The sequence below is a fragment of the Narcine bancroftii genome, chromosome 4, assembly GCF_036971445.1.
Source record: "Narcine bancroftii isolate sNarBan1 chromosome 4, sNarBan1.hap1, whole genome shotgun sequence".
NCBI classification, from domain to species: Eukaryota; Metazoa; Chordata; class Chondrichthyes; order Torpediniformes; family Narcinidae; genus Narcine; species Narcine bancroftii.
This window is the reverse complement of record NC_091472.1, coordinates 127293147-127313369: the sequence shown is the minus strand read 5'-3', so window position 1 is coordinate 127313369 and position 20223 is coordinate 127293147. Positions and strand designations below refer to the sequence as shown.

The 20223-nt window shown below is 41.3% G+C and overlaps 1 protein-coding gene across 1 annotated transcript; it reads left to right on the top strand.

The window, feature by feature from the left end:
- The first annotated feature begins 9295 nt into the window (after positions 1 to 9295).
- Positions 9296 to 12775, top strand: aplnra (apelin receptor a). Its single transcript, XM_069932789.1, has 2 exons — positions 9296 to 10336; positions 10939 to 12775. Exons 1-2 carry the CDS (start codon positions 9342 to 9344, stop codon positions 10967 to 10969), a joined length of 1026 nt encoding a protein of 341 aa, XP_069788890.1. The 5' UTR covers positions 9296 to 9341; the 3' UTR covers positions 10970 to 12775.
- The last annotated feature ends 7448 nt before the right edge of the window (positions 12776 to 20223 follow it).

Sequence of the window (20223 nt, the reverse complement as noted above, 5' to 3'; positions counted from 1 at the left end):
CATTACAAACTTGGCTATTGGGTGCAGGGAGATCAGTTGGAACAGACGTCCACTCTTGCAGAGAATGATCCTTGTTGAGCTCATATATATTGTGCAGTGAACAGCACACCAACATAATATCCAGAACAAAAGCGGTACAAATACTGAGGTGCTTCGACAAGCACCACCATTGGCCTTTCAGATGTTCCACCACTATTGTTGCAGAACTCAGGGCTTTGTTAAATTTTCATTATCCTGGATCCGGTGCGTGCTGCTACGTGAAACCCTTCATCAGCCACTTTCTGCCTACAAGATGTTCCGGAGCTTTCACTCCATTAACATCTTGGGATACCTGGGGGCACAACAATGCAGATATGTAGTAAGTTCACGAATCTGGGTCAACACTGATCTCAACGCTGCAGGCTTGGGAATTGTGGGACTTTCCAGTGTTACTTTACACCCCTTTCAGCAACTGTAGATGCAAAGGCCATCTGGCCAAGGAAGCTAAAAATGGAAAACAGAGTGTAATGATGTGCATCAAGACATGCCAAGTGACAAACATATATGGCTTAAACTTACCAGAACTTGTGGTCAATAACAGCTTGTAGAACCGAGTTCCACCCTTTGCGATTATAGTGGTTGCAGCTTCTATGATGGGGGCAATAATGGCAATATGTGACCCAGCACATATTGGGTAGCCCCATTCCACAAAGCCATCAATTGTCTCCTGGAGACGCATTCTACTTGGCAGGGAAATAAAACTTTTACCAAGGACTTTCTTCAAAGCTCCAGTCACCTGCTGCACCACCATGCACACAGTGGTGACATCTGTACCAAAGAAGGTACTGATGGATCGATAATCACATGGAGTGGCATACCACCACAAGACAACAGCGAATTGAAGTCCAGATTCCAATGGCCACTGTCAGTTTGTTGTCTGAACCCTCAGGTGAGGCTCTATGAGTTTCAACACAAAGTGAAAGGTGCTACATGACATACGAAAGTGTCTCCTCCACTCATCATCATCAAATTTGGTGAGGTCATTACTTCAAAACTCAGCCCCCTGGGATCTGTCTAACTTGCAGAGGGTTCTATTTGTTTTCAGAGCTATTTGGCTAACAAGCAGCATGCACCTCTGTCTGCGGCACCTACGCTCTTCTTGCCATTCCACCTCAAGTTTCCGCCTGCTTCTCCACAACTTCTGAAGGAATCATTTCCTGATCTGAATGATACAATTCTCAGGCCTTATGGGTTCAGAGTTTTAATGGCATTAATGGCCTTACTGAGGGTGCACTGGATCTCTGTCTGGATACTAAGACCTGCTGAAAACATCTCAAGCATCTGTCTTGCCTGCTCCAGGGCCACCATGATCCAGTATAGAGCTATTTCCGTGTCAGCACATATGAATGACGTCAACTTGGCAGATGGCTCTACGGCACCAGTCACCTTGCCTCTATAGACTCCGGAGGGCTCTGCAAGGCGCGGCTTGACATGAATGCAACGCTCCATGAAAGGTAAGTTTTATGCTTTCCCTCCTCACTTATAGCCAGCCTCCAAGTTGAAGGCCAAGCATGAAAGGGCCTATTGTCTCATCTTGGACTTTCCACCTTCATTTTCTCTACGCTGCATGTGAGCCTTAGTTTGTGGTGTCAGGACAAAAAATGTTATGACAGAACCAGTGCCCACTCTCCAAAAGCTGCTTGAATTAGCATCTCTCTTTCTTCTCACCTTCTTCCCCACCTCCCCTCCCCATCCACCGCCCCCATCAGAAGATGTCATCTCCTTGTCACAGCAACTGGCTCTTGTCAATATCATCACCTGCTTTCAACATCAAAGACATTCTTTTGACATTAAAAGCTTCCCATTCCTAGTGTTCCCTTTTTCTCCCCATCCTCAAACCATCTGCTTCTTATCCTGCTGCAGGATTTATTTCACCAAACGGAATTTAGGACTGACTGTTCCTAGTACTGAACTTTAAAAGTTTATTTTGTATATTTCTTTTAACATTATCAAGGGAAAGCAAGATAAGTAGTAGCCTTTTAGACTGAAGGGAATGAAGGGGAGCCGGCTACCGAGTGATTGATGTTCAGACTCCATGGAGTTTATTTTATTTCAATTGTGGTATTCCTTCCTGCTAGGGACAATGCTTGACTGTTATTCTAACCAACAGTGCATTTCCCAGTTCAAACATCATAACATGTGTCAGCTGGATAGAAAAGATAATAAGATCATCCTAATATTCAGACAATCAAGTATCATACTGCCTCTATGAATGACAGAAATTGCCATTTTTTTTTCAGCATTTAATTGTGAATTGGCTTAATTTCAATGGTTTATGACATCAATAGTGAAGTCTTTCCCAGGATGGGTCGCTTTTGCAATCTTTTATTTCTCTAAATTTAATCATTGTTATAATTCAAACATTGTCTTAAACTACCAAACAAAAATACAAGCAGTTTTATATGACATTTAGATGAATGTAAGAAGGGTAGAATGTTTATTCGTGGTGTTTATTTCTCTTACAAAAATAAGTGAGCAAAAATAGAAGTTGATACTTCTGTTTTTCTAATAATAAATCTCTAGAGAAATGCTTAATTAATTAAAAAACTTTTGAAATTCAACCTTGGATCACAAAGGAAGCAGCTTGCTGCATATCTTCCTTTAATAAGATCTGCTTCCCAACCCCCCTGCCTAAGATACACTTCTGATAATGTGAGATGGTACTCTCCCTTAGGAAATGACCTTAAGGTCTCCACGAAGTATTATCAGAAGGAGAACAGCCCGTTAACTCCTGGAGTGCTGGAGCATTGATTCAGTCCATCAGCACCTTCTGTGGCCATCAGTCAAACAGGGGCAGCATAAATAGGGAAATATTTGTATTTCGAATATTAATAAATTCGAAATACTCCAAAGAAAATCTTTTTACACTTTGGGAGTTTTCCACAATGAAATGTCCTTTTCCTGCTTTTTGGTGAAGGAGTCAAGAACATTTATTTGCAGCATTTAGAACAGAAAGTGCTGGAAGTTGCAGTGATGCCCTTATCTTTGAAAAGAGAAACAGCTAACATTTCAAATCCAAGAACCATCTTCAGAATGGGAAGGAGACTAAAAAGTTCATTAAGCTGTAGGCACGTGGGGTGGGGGTGCCTTTGATAGGGTATTCAGGACACAATGCCAGGGTAACCACAGGGAGAAACAATGTTATCTGGTCCATAAGTGAATGGCAACAGTTAGAGAGTGAGAACACAAGAGAACAAAAAAGGTGTAAGAACTGGGAAAGGAAGAGTACGAAGACATGTTGAAAGATCATGCTCATCACATGCCCCCACTCCCAGAGACTTAAATTTAAAAAAAGCAGGGAAAAAATAAACTAACTGAGCTGGTAAGATAGGTGGAAACAGATGCAGTCAGAGAAATCAAGTTACTTGAAGTTGTAAAATTCATCATTGAGCCCAGAAGGCTGCTATGTGTCCAGACAGAAGATGAGGTGCTGTTACTCAAGTTTGTTTTCAGTTTTATGGTAACAGTAACAGGAGGCTAGCAGCCAATAGATTTCCAGCGTCTTCAGTTTTACTTTTATTTTCAACTCTTTTCAATATTTGTCTTGCCTTAATTCTTCAAACCATTGTTTATTTTGTACATTTCCTTCTGCAGTTTTGTATAGACAGAAACACCCTTAATGAAATTCCTATCCGTGTGTACATTTCACCCATGTGCTTGGGTGCATCTTTGCTTCACATACTCACTTGGGCACTTTCTAGCAGGATTACTGACAGGAATAAGATATCCAAGCTCTGAATGTCATACTTTGCATTTTCAATTTTAAAACACAGAGACCAATTTGCACTTCCTAATCTAGGACATTGAGAAATTTGTTGATTCTTTACACTTTTCCCAGGCATATTTTACAGTTATCTAAATATCCAATATGGCATTACAGCCCGTCAATTCCACACAGTAAGGCACTACCACCAAATTAGCTGCAGAATTTCAGATTCCACACTTTAAGTAAGACCTAGGTTTTTTGTATGTGCAAATAGTAGTTATTTTACATGTTTCAGGCCCACTGAACTAGTTTGGCCACAGTACAAATGCTACCAGGCCTTCTGAGGTCAGAATAATGAATATACATAAAACTGAACTAATCTTCAGTCTGGGTTGAAGCTCCACATCAGTACATACAATCCCCTGATTGCTTTCATTCTTCTCTGAGACTTCTGAATAATACTACTGTCAGCCAGAGGATTGTAGACCAGAGAAACTAGGGGTACAGGTACATAGTTCCATGAAAGTATAATAATTTTCTATTCATGACAGGTACATGGATATCAAAGATTAGAGAAATATGGCCCAAATGGAAGGAAATGGAACTAGCCTTGGTAGACATAATGGATAGTTGGGACAAAGGTAATAAGACCATAAGACATAGGAGCAGAAATAGGTTATTCAGCCCATTTTGTTTTTTGTCCCATTCAAGCATGGGGTGATCCATTTTACTACTCAGCCCACTGCCTGGCCTTCTCCCCATAACTTTTGATGCCTTGGCTAATCAAGAACCTAATTATTTCTGCCTTAAATGTATCCATGATGTAAAACTCTGTGGCTCTCCGATTTCAAGCATGACCAATTTTGGAAGGGCACTTTAAACAGTTCATATTATTCACATTTGTGTATTCTTCCTGCTGTTTTTCCCACCATCGCCAAATGATCCCTCCCTTCCTGCCCCAAATACACCTTTCCTGCCAGTGGCATTGTGTCCTGAATAATAAGTCCACTATTGTGACATTTTGTTAGGGTCAAGTGGTCCTTGGGTCTACCTGTTCAAATTTAGGTAACATCCCGGTGCTTAAAGCGAAATAGCTCCTAATAGAACAAATCAAGGACCATTGCAATCAGTGAAGCATGTTTGAAATGTTATTGTAGCAATGTAGGAAATTTTACAGCAAAGTTATATAACTGCAATATGACAACATTCAGATCATTGATTTAATTAAGTTAGTTGGTATTTACCTATTGGCCAGGTACTGGCATGGCTCCTCTGTGTTTCCTTGAGATTATAGTTTATAGTAATCAATTTTATCCTCAAACATAAGAACATAAAAAATAGGAGCAGGAGTCGGCCATCCAGCCCATCAAGCCTGCTCCGCCATTCAATGAGATCATGGCTGCTCCGATGATAGACTCATCTCTACCTACCTCCCTTTTCCTCATATTCCCGTAATTCCTTTACTATGTAAAAATCCATTCAACCTTGTCTTAAATATATTTACTGAGGTCGCTTCCACTGGTTCAATGAGCAGCGAATTCTAGATCCACCACCCTCTGGTAAAACAAGTTCTTCCTCATCTCTGTCCTAAATCTACTACCCTGAATCTTAAGGCTATGTCCCCTAGTTCTGCTCTCCCCTATCAATGCTAACAACTTATCTACCTCTAACTAGGCCTTTCATCATTTTATACATTTCTATAAGATCCCCTCTCATTCTTCTAATTCCAGCAAGTACAGTCCCAGACGACTCAATCTCTCCTCGTAGGTTAACCCCTTCATCTCCGGAATCAACATGGTGAACCTCCTCTGCACTGACTCCAAAGCCAATATATATTTTCTCAAGTAAGGATACCAGAACTCCATGCAGTACTCCAGAAGCAGCCTCCCTGCTCTTAAATTCTATCCCTCCAGCAATGAAGGCTAGCATTCCATTTGCCTTCTTGATAGCCTGCTGTACCTGCAAACTAACCTTGCACAAGCATTCCCAAGTCCTTCTGCATGGCAGCATGCTGCAATCACTATTTAAATGATATTCTGAAATATTTTTCCTTCCAAAGTGAATAACTTCACATTTGCCAACATTGTATTCCATCTTCCGTACTCTTTTCCACTCACTTAACCTATCCATAGTTCTCCGCATCCTCTGCACAATTTGCTTTTCCACTCAATTTAGTGTCATCAGCAAACTTAAATAGTCCCTTCTTCCAGATTGTTTATATATATCACAAACAATTGTGAGCCCAGCACCATCCCTCGGTGGACCGCTCACTACAGATTGCCAACTAGTCCTCTGTCTGTGCTAATACATCACCCCCCCCCCCCAACTCTCTGCATCCTTATCTTCTGTACAAGTCTTTTATATGTCACCTTATCAAACGTCTTCAGGAAATCCAGATAAACAATGTCCATCTGCTCCCTTCTATCTACCGGTCTCATTATATCCTCAAAGAACTGCAGTATGTGTGTCAAACAGACCTACCTTTGCTGAATCCATGCTGCGTCTGCCTGATGGATCCATTTCACTCCAGCTGCCTTGCTATTTCTTCTTTAATGATAGCTTCAAGCATTTTCCCAACTTAGGATGTTAAACTTACTGGCCTATAGTTGTCTTTTGCCTACATTTTTTTTTGAATAGTGGCATGACATTTGCCATCTTCCAATCTGCCAGATCGTGCCCAGAATCCAGAGGATTTTAGTAAATTATCACCAAAGCCTCAACTACTGCTATTTTTTTTCAGTACTCTGGGATGCATTCCATCAGTCTTTATACCCTCAAGTTTTCTGAGTACAACCTCTTTAGTGATAGCTATTACAAACAAGCCCTCGAATCCCATCACATCCATAACATCTGTCTTTGACATGTTCGACGTGTCTTCCACCATGAAGACCAACACAAAATAATAATTCGAAGCTTCACCCATTTTCTTGTTACCCAATATCAATTCCCTTCTCATCTTGCAAGGGACCAACCTTCACTTTAGCCACACTTTTTTGCTTTATATAATTATAAAAATGTTTACTGCCTGTTTTTACATTTTGTGTTAATCCTTTCTCTACCTTTCCTCTCTTTATTGCTCACTTCATGGTCCTTTGTGGCTTCTTAAAGTTTTCCCAATCTTCTCATTTTGCACTGCTCTTGGCATCTTTGTACGCACGAGCTTTTAGTTTGATGCCTTCCTTTATTTCCTTAGTTATCCAGGGCTGGTTATCCCTGCCCTCACTGTCCTTGCTTTTAACTGGAAAATACTTCTGTTGAGCACAGTGAAAAATCTCTGAAAGTCTTCCACTGTTCCTCATCCATCCCTCCATATAGGCTGTGTTCCCAGGCTACAGTGGCTAACTCCTCCCTCATCCCCTTGCAGTTTCCTTTGTTTAGGCAGAACACGCTGGTTTTAGACTATTGTCCCCTCCATTTGTATGAGGAGCTCAATCATCATGTAACATTTCATTGCCAAGAGGATCCCTAATTACAAGATCTGTCTCATTGCATAGGACCAGATCCAAGATTGCATGTTCCCTTGTAGGTTCAGTAACATGCTGTTCAAGAAAGCCATCATGTATGTATTTTATGAAGTTCTCCTCAAGGTTGCCTCGACCAACCTGATTCACTGAGTCTATGTGCATTTTTAAGGCCCCCACTATCAAATATTAAATAACATGTTTTGGTGGCTCCTTTCTTACAGGCCTCCAATATTTTAAATGTAAATTTAGTCATACAGCATGGTAACAGGTCCTTTTGGCCCACGAACCTATGCCACCCAATTACACCTAATTAACCTAAACCGTAGCCCCCAGGGAAAACCCATGCAGACTCGGAAAGAATGTACAAACTTGTTACAAACAGCATGGGATTCGAACCCTGATCCTGATCGCTGGCACTGCAACAGCATTGCGCTAACATTGCTGCCCTAAATCTTGGTTTATTGCCTGTGCCCTGTAATGTTATTATTTCTATGACCAAAACAAACTACAGTCAATTGTAGAGCCACCAAAACATGTTATTTGATATCATTGGACCTGTAGATTACAGCCTTCAGAGGCATGGTGTGGAGCCACTCTTTATAAGTCAAAATGGTTCCATTTTTGCAGGTGGGGGGTTGTTTGGTGATCTCAGCCATGTTTATTGTGGTGTATCAAATTCCCATGGCTTTGGGAATATTGTGAACTGAGCCGGTCGAAGCAATGCAAGATGGTTAATAATAATGGAATGAACAATAACTATTGTAAGATCAACATCTGACCAAACTCAAATCATTCCGATTTCAACTCCACTTGCCAATAACACAAATCACCTCAAATTCTGAGTCCTTCGCTCCTTACCAACACTGGGGAAATAGGGGAAATTAGTCCCGATTGGTACACGTTTGAGAATAGTACTTTTTTTGAAGACGAACAGACTTTATTTAAGGTTAAATGATCATTCTAACTTTTAAAAATGGGAACATTGAGCTTTGAGTTGAGTTTTGAGAAAGTAACGTTTTGATCCCGGAAGCTCCAGTCTAAGCTCAGCTGTAGCTCGGTTAACGCTGAGATCAGCGCCCTCTATCTTGTCTCAGTTTCCAGCCGTTGGTCTCTACTATACGTTATTTTCTTGTAAAATGTGATTAGAAATATCACTGGAAACCCAGAGACCGATGACGGTAGAACTAACAGAGCTCAAGAGCATTTACGCTCCAAGGCAGTTTCAGTGGTCCTGAAGGAGACTTGTTGCCTTGACAGAATTTAAATTTTTGATTTTCTAGAACTCTTTCAGGACATCAAACCCATGGAACCAAAGGTTGCAGTCATAAAACAAACAGACTAAGGTCTCGTTCTGTGACTTTTCACGCTTAATCTCTCAGACCCAGCCGCTGAGAACCATTCAAACTCCAGGAATGCAGTTCATGCTTTTTTTAAAATCTAGATTCTAATCTCTTTTCCCACGTCGTCACCAGTTCTATCTGCTGGATATTTGATGGGACAGTTGCCTATATTCTAAACCCCGGGCACTGTGCAGAGATCTGGGAGGCGGCTCTTCGTTGGTGTGCTCAAGGCTTTGGGTGCCGCCTGGCTTCGTGGGAATGGTTGACGCCTGGCTTTCGCTGGACACTGTCTGGGATTTCATTGCCTCTGCACGTGAATTCACCATTTGCAGGCTGAATTGATCGTATTAATTAGTACAATGAAGGAATGAGTTCCCGCATCTGCTTCTGTGTGTCCTCATGTTAATGAAAAGATCTGTTTTCTTATTGAGGAACGGATTTATCTTGTATTTCCCCCCGGCTGTCACGTTCTGAATCTGACACGTTATCGCCACCAAACATTTTCATTGCTGAAGCACAAATTTAAATAGCCATGATTTTAGAAAATACTGCAAAAGTTGCAAACAGCATCATTAACGAGGAAGTTACCCGGAAAGGTTGTTTGTCAAAACAAGCCATGTTAATGTCTCTTTAAGGATTGGTGTTGGTGAATAGTGTGGAATTGGATCTGCTCCTTTCTGAATGGCTGATTGGTGTGGAACTGGGAGGGGGTCTATTCGTAGGGGCGCCACCTGGGGTATATGAACTCTCTCAGCAAGCCCAACGCTGCGGTGGTTTTTGAGAGGCTGTGCGATGGATGAGTGTCTGATTGAGCTGGACAACAGCAGCGTTCTGGTCGTTCCCTGTGACAACGAGAGCCAGCCGTGCGATTACACCGATTGGAAACACTCTTCATCGGTGGTGCCGGTGCTCTATATGCTGGTATTTGTGTTTGGACTGTCCGGGAATGGAGTTGTCATCTGCACGGTGTGGAGGTCCCGCACCAAGAGGAGATCAGCAGATACGTACATCGGGAACCTGGCGCTGGCGGACTTGGCTTTTGTAGTGACCCTTCCTCTGTGGGCAGTTTACGCGGCTCTGGAGTATCACTGGCCCTTTGGCTGGTTGCTCTGTAAAGTCAGTAGCTATTTGGTGACGATCAACATGTACGCCAGCGTCTTCTGTCTGACCTGCCTCAGCTTCGACCGCTACCTGGCCATAGTCCACTCTCTGTCCAGCAATAAACTACGTTCCAACCGCACCACACTACTCTCCTTGTCTCTCATCTGGTTCCTGGCCGGGCTGTTGGCTCTCCCAGCCCTGATCTTGCGGCGGACGGACGAAAAAGGCAACCTGACCGAATGTGCTATGGACTACATCTGGGTGGCGAGTGAGGACACTGAGCATTTCTGGGTCGGTGGACTCACTCTGTTTGCCAGCACCATGGGGTTCATCCTGCCTTTCCTACTGATGTCTACCTTCTACTGTGCCATTGCCAACACCGTCACTAGGCACTTCCAGAACGTCAAAAAGGAAGAACAGAAGAAGAAGCGTCTGCTAAAGATCATCAGCGCCCTGGTTTTGGTTTTTGCCATCTGTTGGCTTCCCTTCCACATCATCAAGACCATAGATGCCCTGACCTGGCTGGATCTCATTTCCGTTCGCTGCTCGATCGATGAATTCATCCTTTTAGCTCACCCTTACGCCACTTGTCTTGCCTACATCAACAGCTGCCTCAACCCATTCCTGTATGCCTTCTTCGACCAGCGTTTCCGAGCCCAGTGTCTGTCTGTGCTGCGCTGCTCCAGGTTAAAGAAAGCTCTTCACGTCTCCATCACCTCCATCTCCTCCAGCATGAGCAATCCGACCAAATGCGAGCCACCCTCCTCCGCCACTAAGGTGTAGCGCCCTAAACCAAGAGGGACTCCCCAATTAAACTCTGCCCGTTGCCTCTCATTTCTGTGACGGCGACCTCCGCTTCCAATCCAGGACAGACTTTTGGCTCCAACTAGCGCCCCCCCCCCCCACCCCCTTAGCACCCTCGGGGCTTTGCCCAAGGCACCGAGTGAAGTCCGGCTGTGTCGGAGTGAAGGGAGGTCGGTGGCTGCCACTGCAGTAGCAAATGGCTTTCCACACTCCACACCCGCTCAACGGGTGGCTTCTTTAAGGTGTTGAAGTCTGTCTGATTGGCGCGGTGGGAGGGGGGGGGGGGGGTGGGTCTGAGACAGAAGCCGGTTTCCCTTCTCCCTTTCCACTGCATCTCCTCCCTTCCCTTTCAGTACTCTCCGGCTCGGCCCCAGGAAGTGGTTGCGATCTTTGAATTGAATTTGCCGCTGTTCGCGCTCCGCCCTGATACAGTGTGGGAGCCGTGGCGGGAGCTCTGAACGTTTGCTCTCTGGCTTTCCCACAGCGCTCCCAAGTGGATCCCACCAGGCTGGTAACGCCGAGCGGCAAGATCTGCGGGGTGGGACTGAAAAGTTCTGCCTTTTGACTGAAGAAACGACTGTTTGGGTAAAAATGTGTATCTTTTGCTTTTGGCCACAGCTTGTGTTGAAACCTCCAATGGAAAGTGGAGCTCTATTTTATAAATAGAACCCCCGTTCCAATGGAATAAATCCTTTCATAATGATAACATGCTGGGAAAAATGGCAAATCTCCGAACTTGTATTAGTTTATGTTTTTTGACTCAATCGGGACAAATCAGGGATCCAGAGACTAATTTTAATCTCGTGCCTGTTTGTTAAACTTGTAACAAATTTCCTTCGTCATTTTTCTTGTGTAGGGTCGTCGCTTTACTTAAAGCGGTCAAATTTAGAGAGAAATCATGTCACCAATGCCCGTTAGTTTACCGACTGGACCAACGAATGATCGTAAAATTGACTACCAAGGAAGTAATTGCTTAAAATCAATCACAGTTAACCTGCATTGTCAGGTTGAGCTGCCGGTGGCCGCACATCCAGATGTTGTAGAGCAAGTTCTGACTTTAATGCGAGGATCTGTAAAATCCCCCGTCATCTAAAACAGCCGCTCTACCTTTACCCGTCTTGAGCGACTTCACTAAGCGCAAACTTCTTTTATTTTTATCGTCCAATAACAATAAATTTGTACACTACAAATATGGAATGTGCCACGGGAAAAAAAAAGATTTAAAAAAAAACCCTTGCAAGCATGATCGTACAAATGAATTCCAAAGCAGTCACAAGAAAGACAGGACATCATAAACTGAAACTTCGATCCTGCCTCTCGAATGCTTGATCCAGCAGAGACCTCGTTCCAAAGAATCCTCACAACCTATTAGTATCCCGTTCAAATTATAATCTGATTTTTTTTTAATGGAAACTTGTGCCTGGTTAAAAAAAATAGAGATTATTTAATCATTGAAAGGAAAATTCCTTTGTGGGATTGACTGCGAGTGAGGAAACCAGTCAGTTGGATTATGCTCACATATTACACAGAGTTTGTAGTTATATTGATAGAATGAAACTTAAAGCAGCTGTGGCTTACAAACACTATTATTCTTGGCTATTGTGCTATTTAAGCTTTGATGGCAGCAGCACATTTCTCAGGTAAAATAAAAATAGCTTAACCGTGCTCACCATTCTGGATTGGGTGCAAGAATATCAACCTGGCAGGAGAGAACGTCTAGCCAAATGTAGAGAAGCAGCAGCAACTTGTGTACTTTTAACAACATTTGCAACAGCTGTCTGAACGTGTATATCAGTGACCCTACTAACCAAGACAAAATACCTAAAGAATTGCCCATTTGTAAAAATCAAATCAATGTATTTTGGTCAGTTATAAAGGGGTTCTTTTTTTCCCTTTTTAAATAACTATTTTCATTTTGTAGAAGATGCTAGAGCTTTTGCTGTTACTGAAATGTCCTATCACATGAGTTTTGTGGGAAAGAACTGACATGTTTTGAGCTAATTGAGTGGCGAAGAAAGAATTTTGAATTGTGTGTAATTGTATGTGAGTTGGTGCATTCATTTCTGACAAGCACCAGTCAGACACTGGATATTTCATAATATTTGCCATAAAGCCATCCTATTTAATGTGGCTCTATATTACTTTTTTATTTGTTTAATTTGAATTATTTCTGGATGTTTATATCACTGTCTGACTGTGGATCAGTTTGACATTCTATTGCATTTACAACAGTTAGTCTGTTATTATTGTATAATGCATACTTGTGTCTTCCTATGAAATACTTTCAGTAAAGTTCTCCGATTGGAAAGTAAAAGTTTAAACCTGTCTGGTCTGTGATTTAAAATTGTGATTGTAATATTGTTATTTAAAGCAGAATCCATATTTACAGTCTGTTGTTGCACACTTCCTTTTAAAATTATTTTATTGAGTTTTATCAGAAAAACAAACAAGAGCAATAAATCAATTGCAATGAAACCTTTGCAGATTTACAAATGATAACATGGTACAGTAGCAATACTACTTCTAAATCCAATAAATGGTAATATATTACAAAAGAAAAAAAATCAAGCCCACAGCAATCAAGGTTAAAATTCATATTGTACATCGTGTTAAATCTGAACAAGCGGCCTCAGGGGATCTAAACAAGCATGCCCAGTGACATTCATCATTGCCCCTAATTATGGAAGTGAGCTATAAATGGTCCCCAAGCCTTATCAAAAGAAATCTTGATTTTCATGACATCATACCTAATTTTCTCCAAATTTAAAAAGGACATAATATCTAATACCCATTGACTACTTGTAGGTGAGAGCTTGTCTTTCAATTTTAATAGAATTTATCATCTTGCTAATAAAGTGGAGAATGCTATAACCTGTCTTTGATTAGAAAATAAAAATAATATTTGTATCTTTAGAAAAATTTCTAAAAAATGTTGGTCCAATATTTTTGCAAATTAAAGCAAGTCCAAAACGTGTGTAACAGAGGCATTGAATATTTAGCATTTGTCACAAAGTGAACTAATATCAGAATAAATTCGAGCAAGTTTGAATTGTACACAAAAATGTACAATTCACAAAATGTACACAATGCAGCACTTTGAATTGAATAATGCCCAGTGCACAATGTTGAATCGTAAATCAGGCCCAAAATTGAAGTCCATTCTTCTGAGATATTCAGATCATTCTCCCATTCAGTTTTAATTCCTCTTAAAGAAATTACTTTCATATTCAATAGTTTATAATATAAAGCAGATATCATGCCTTTATGAGTAAATTGTAACTTTCAACTATGACCATTTTCACACAGCTTCAGTTGTTCATTTGCGATTCTTCATTACATTTGTGTTTGTGAAAATGTGTTCAGATCTTCTGCATTTTCCACAATCCTTCATGCATTTGCCACTGGCAGAAATGTGATGTCTCTCTCTTTTGCGCATATTCTTATTTCTTTTTCTTTCCTTGGCGTTTTCTGCAAGTAGTCTGCTGCAGTTTTTAGAAAGAACCATCCATTGTTCAGCAACTCCTTCAACTCTGGAATATTCCACAGCAGTTTACAATTGTGCTCAATGAGGTGCAGTTCCCATTGAAATTCAGTAAACACGGCAGCCACAGCTTCCCAAAAAGAGCAATTAAATACTGGTATTTATATTTTAAAACAAGATAAATATTTGTGGGGAAATTTACTTGCTCTTTATCGTAATAGTATTGTGAGATCTTTCACAACCATCTGTTTTGTCTAACACCTCCTCCAAATGATGGCATTCCTGAGATCACAGACTCAGCAGTATCCTGGGAATAAACACAAAGAATGCTGGAAACACTTAACAAGTCAGGCAACATGAATGTAAAGAAACAAAGTTTATGTTTTAAGTTAAAGACCCTTGTATCGACAAAGGGTTTTTGACCCGAAATAGTTCTCCTGTTACATATGTGGCAAGACTGAGTGTTTCCAGCATTCTTTGTTTTTATTTCAGATTACCAACATTTGCACCTTTTCAATTTACACGCTCTGCAGCAGAGTGTTAACCAGGATTCTAGGATCACACTTCTGGCACAAACTTTTGAATCAGAAGACACTTTTACACAGCTACTGAAGAGGAGAAAATTTCAGGAACATTTCTGCTCCGGTGGAAGTTAAAAATGTCGGGATGGAATTTTTAATCCAAATTCCATCCCATAATTTTTCCACTCATAGCCCTACACATTTTTACGGAGTGGATGCAGTGTAAATTGACCACAGCCACTCCGTAAGAAACAGGCCTATGACATGTCCCCCTCCAACAAACTCTGTAACACAAAAAGGCTGTGTAAAAATGCCCTAAAAGTGCCCCTGTGTAAACGACCACATTGGGACACACCAGAGGTAAGTATACTAATTTTTTTTCAGAATAATTCCAAAGTTTCTGTGTAAAAATGCCCAGAGAGGTCCCATCTTTGAGATTCAATCACAATTTTCCTCTTGGTCACTTACATGCTGGCACTCCTACTCAGATGTTCCTTTTAATTACACCCAAGCAAAATCCTCCTGTATACACCTCTTGGTCTCTGAAAAATATGGTCAATTTTGCTTGTTATATTTAACAACCCTGGTTCTAAGAGAAGAATTGAAGAGCTTTGTGAAAGATATACCTGAAAATGAGATGTTAATGTGGTGAAATCATAGCCCAAGTCAAAATACATGGAAAGCATGTGCTCCCCGATGTACATCCATGTTCTGTTCTGGATGACTGGTTGTGTCTTGGAATGGACGTATATCAGGGAATTGCCCTACCTGTGATACTGAAGAGTAAAATGATCAATTTCCTTCCATTCTCTATCACCTAATCCTTCTCATTCTCTCTTTTGCTGCATACCCTGAACACCCTGCGGTTTCTACTGGCCTCTAAACTCTGTCTGACCCTCAGAATATTGAGCAACAGAATCAGAAAAAAAAACAGGTCACAAGGAGCTAAAATGTGGTGAAACATCTCAACGTGGTGGCCCATTTTCATCATAATTGAACAAGTTTTATCTTTTTTTCTTTAGTTTTTAAAAAAAATTGGTCGTACCTGTGGATGGGGGCTCTAAAAATGTGCTTCTCAAAAATAGGCTGTTCAACTCTTGCATTCAAAATGTAAGACTTTTGTGTTGATTTCTTGAGAGTTCACGAGATCCTCACCATCATAAATTTCTTCAGCCAATGTAGTTTACTGTCCATGCCTTCAAATCAACTGTGAGAAACAGCAACAGTTACTAGTCCTGAAAAGATCTGGAGCTGTGGTGCTTCAGACCTGTGTCGTCCCCTGTTTTCATGGTATGACCTCATTATAAAAATGGAAACCATTTGTACTCAGTCAGTTACCACCACATCAACTTTTCAATGAACAACAAGGTGACAGATGGTTCATCAAAACTGTTTCTATGAAGTGTTTGTTCCAATTACAAACTCACCATTTTTCAGAGTGGATCTCATGTTTTGATTGCATTAAAACCTTGGCCCATACAGTGGAAGAATAGTGGATTTCTAAAGGTGACATAAAAGTAACTCCACATGAGAACAAGGGAGTATTGGACTAAATGGAAAACTGAATTTGATGGTGATCAGGAGAAATAAACAATTCAAGTGGCTGGAGTCACATCTGGTTCATAAGAAATGTTCTTCCTTGATAAATTGTGTTCGCCTTAATACTATGATCTTTATGAAAGAGCTTCACCCTCAAGTTTTCCACAATCTTAATATCACCAGTGACTATTTGCTTATAACTGTTCAATGTTTGTTCATTTTACAACTCCTCAAATAATGAAGTAGCTATAGTCATTCAAAGCAAGACCTGGGCTTCATCAGATAAGCAGCAAGTAGCAAATCACACTACATACATGCCAGACATTGTTCATGAGTAAGCTGAGAAAATCCTATTCACCTTTAGTGACATCATTATCACTGAATTCTCCACTATCAAAATTCATCAGGCTTTTGTTAACCCAAAGGGTGATTACTGATCCATTTGCTAGCAGCCTTATCTCTGCTTCACAAAGGACCAGGTTCAATCCCATTCTTCCAACCTGAGCATGAACATATAGATCATCACATCTCTGCATTATGAAAATAGTTATTCCATAAGCATTGAACAAATGCTATTATCTTTTATTTGAGATTAGTTTTTAAATTCTGATTGCAAATTGGAAATTTGGCTAAATAAATTAAAAGATTAAAGTAGAAGTTAATGTGTAAACCATTCAAGTACTGGTGTTTCTATTACCTGTTAATATCCAAGCAGATGGACCAGAACGCAGACAACATGTACATACTTCTTAATTCAAGTGGCCTTTCTATGTTGCGACTTGATATATGGCTAACAAAGGCAACGCAGATCCAATTTTTAAGTTGGTAGAGAGAAGGGTATTTGAACTACTTGGTGAGTCTCGACTCGCCAAGGCAAATAGCGCCTTTGGAAGACTACACAAAAGAGTCTGGAAAAATAATCACCTGAAGAAACACACAAAGATCAGCGTGTACAGAGCCGTTGTCATACCCACGCTCCTGTTCGGCTCTGAATCCTGGGCCCTCTACCGGCATCACCTGCGGCTCCTAGAACGCTTCCATCAGCACTGTCTCAACATTCATTGGAATGACTTATCACCAACATCGAAGTACTCAAGCTGGTAAAATCCGCAAGCATCGAATCCACGCTGCTGAAGACCCAACTGCGCTGGGTGGGTCACGTCTCCAGAATGGAGGACCATCGCCTTCCCAAGATCGTGTTGTATGGCGAGCTCTCCACTGGCCACTGAGACAGAAGTTCACCAAAGAAGAGGTACAAGGACTGCTTAAAGAAATCTCTTGGTGCCTGCCACATTGACCACCGCCAGTGGGCAGATATTGCCTCCAACCGTGCATCTTGGCGCCTCACAGTTCGGCGGGCTGCAACCTCCTTTGAAGAAGACCGCAGAGCCCACCTCACTGACAAAAGACAAAGGAGGAAAAACCCAACACCCAACTCCAACCAACCAATTTTCCCTTGCAACCGCTGCAACCGTGCCTGCCTGTCCCGCATCAGACTTGTCAGTCACCAACGAGCCTGCAGCAGACGTGGACATACCCCCCCATAAATCTTCGTCCGCGAAGCCAACCCAAAGAAGAAGAATTTGAACTACTGTGCTGAATATCAGAGGTCTGCTGGAAGAGTGCGTAAGAGGCTCCATGGGAATGATATGTGTGACCGAGTAATGGTAAATAATCCCCAAACTACCATGAGGTTTCTGAGCCAACAATGAACTCTTGGAGGGACTCAATGGGTCAGGCAGTATCCATGTGTAGAATGGTCAAGTCAACATTTTGGGTTGGGAGCCTTTCATGTAACTAAAGTTAAAAAGAGGTGATGTTATGTATTTGAAGGGGAGAGAATCTAGGTAGGCTTTAAAAGGTGATATTGAACAGGTTTCGGAGGTGGAGACATCAATGGGAAGGGGAGGAGGAAGTGAGGGAATATTAAGTACAGGAGTAGATAAGGAAGAGTGGAAATGTGCAACCAGATAGAGATGGGGGCTACCTAACACACTCCCTCTCTCTCTCTCTTTCCCTTGCTCTTTCTCTTTCTATCTATCTCACATTGTCTATGGCAGGACTCTGACCCAAGTATTTTATCAAGTGAACTACATTGGATTACTTTTCCTACCTCCTCCCTTGACTATCACATCTTGCCAGATCAATGTGTCTTTGCTGACCTTGATACTGAATTTAGCTATAATGATCAGTTTGACTCCCTCTGGGATGTGAGTCTGGGTACTTTCAATCTAATGTAGCTTCCATTGTTGGGCTTATGCAGTGATAGGCACCAACTGTTTAGTTGCTGAAGACTAAACAGGGCACCAGAGTATTGTGAAAATACTTATCCTTCTTCCTACAAAAAAGATTTGAAATATTTTGCAGGTCTCTATGATTTTTTTTTCTATTTTTCATGGCTATATTTTCCATTAATTCAACTCCAACAGGCACAGCATCCGACTTCTTGAGAAAAACTAGAGGCACAGCAATGGAGAGGGGTGAGGGGGAGAGTGACCCACTTGCACCATGCTTTTAGTGCTTGTAAAATGTCAAATAGGTTGATCCAGCTGCCATCAAAAGGAAAAAAAAGTTTCTTCATTTTAAAATGTTTCCTTGTTTGAAAGGCCACAGACAAAAAAGACTGCAAACTATAAGGAATAAAAGTTATAATTAAAGCAAAATGTGTTACTGGCATTGTTTGTGTATATTGTTCTAGTCACCCTATGGAAGGGCAGTCTTTTGCTGCTCCATCCTTATCTAGTTATAGACAAGCAATTGTCTTCTCTTTGGATTCCTGAATTGCTAGCTTTAACGTCACCCTGAACTTTAGCAATTTGCTAACCTCAGGAGTTTTATTTGAAAACACAAGGTCAAGTTCTTTTTACATGCTGATCTATTATCCCACCACCTCTTCCAATCCATCCACTACATCTGAGTTGTTACACTCATTCTAAAATAGCAGTCTTAATTTTCTTTAGGTAACAATCAGGAAGATTTAATGCATCTTTCATGCCACAGGTTTGGCCTCTTGGCTGACAATTAAGGCTGCATCAGATTGTTTCCAGCCTTGACATCCTATGTGATCCTGAATTAAATTGTTTATTGTCATATGTACTGCAATTCAGTGAAAAACGTTGTTTTGTGTGCTATTCAGGTAATGCAAGAATAGGTTTAAGTGTGGCAATAAAACAAAAGTTCATGAAATGGTGTCCCATAAGACAAAAGTATAAAAGAGAAAAGTGGAGGGCATCATCACGAGAGTCTGATAACAGAAGGAAAGAAACTATGATTGAATCTGGAAATGCATGTTTTCAAATTCATGTTTCTTCTGCTCAAAAGGAGGGGAGAGCAGAGAGTGACCTGGATGGAAAATGACTCTTAATATGTTGGCTGCTTTTCTGAGGCAGTTGATAAAGGAGAAGCTGAGCCGCATTCTCAATTCTCCGCAATATCTTATGGAACCGGGCAGAACAATTCCCATTTATCATTCGATATTTGATCCTTAATTGAGTGTCAGATGATATATTCTTTCCAAGTTCTTCCTCCAGAGTAATTATTGTCTCTCTCTCTTTGTAAGAAATTTTTCTTGGGTGTAGGCTTAATTTTCTATTTTTTCACCTTTTCCAATGAACAGCATTATGCACATGTTGAAAATGGAACAAAATATTTACTAAGGAATAATGACTGGCATCTGAATAGAATATAAATATAAAAACAAATGAACTTTTATTGATGGAAATAACCATTTTAAGTCCCTATCTTAAAGCGCCTCACAGTTCGGCGGGCTGCAACCTCCTTTGAAGAAGACCGCAGAGCTCACCTCATTGACAAAAGACAAAGGAGGAAAAACCCAACACCCAACCCCAACCAACCAATTTTCCCTTGCAACCGCTGCAACCGTGCCTGCCTGTCTCGCATCAGACTTGTCAGTCACCAAGGAGCCTGCAGCAGACGTGGACATACCCCTCCATAAATCTTCGTCCGCGAAGCCAAGCCAAAGAAGAAGAAGATTAAACCTGAAATCCATTCTGTATCCTGAGTTTAGTACAACATTGAAAACCTTGACCAACCTCTACAGATGTTCAATGGAAAGTGTGCTGACTGGCTGCATCATGGCTTGCTATGGCTTCCTCTGACCGGAAAAAGGTAATGGATGCATCACAGGCAAAATTCTCCCCACCACCAAGAAAATCTTCATGGAAAGCTGCTGTTGGAGGGCAGCAGCAATCATCAAGGACCCACACCA

What these genes read in the sequence shown, in the direction of transcription:
- aplnra (XM_069932789.1), top strand. Translation starts at nt 9,342, where the DNA reads ATGGATGAGTGTCTGATTGAGCTGGACAACAGCAGCGTTCTGGTCGTT. An exon ending in TCTGTGCTGCGCTGCTCCAG is followed by an intron (nt 10,337 to 10,938) that starts GTTAAAGAAAGC and finishes GCTTTCCCACAG; the next exon opens with CGCTCCCAAGTGGATCCCAC.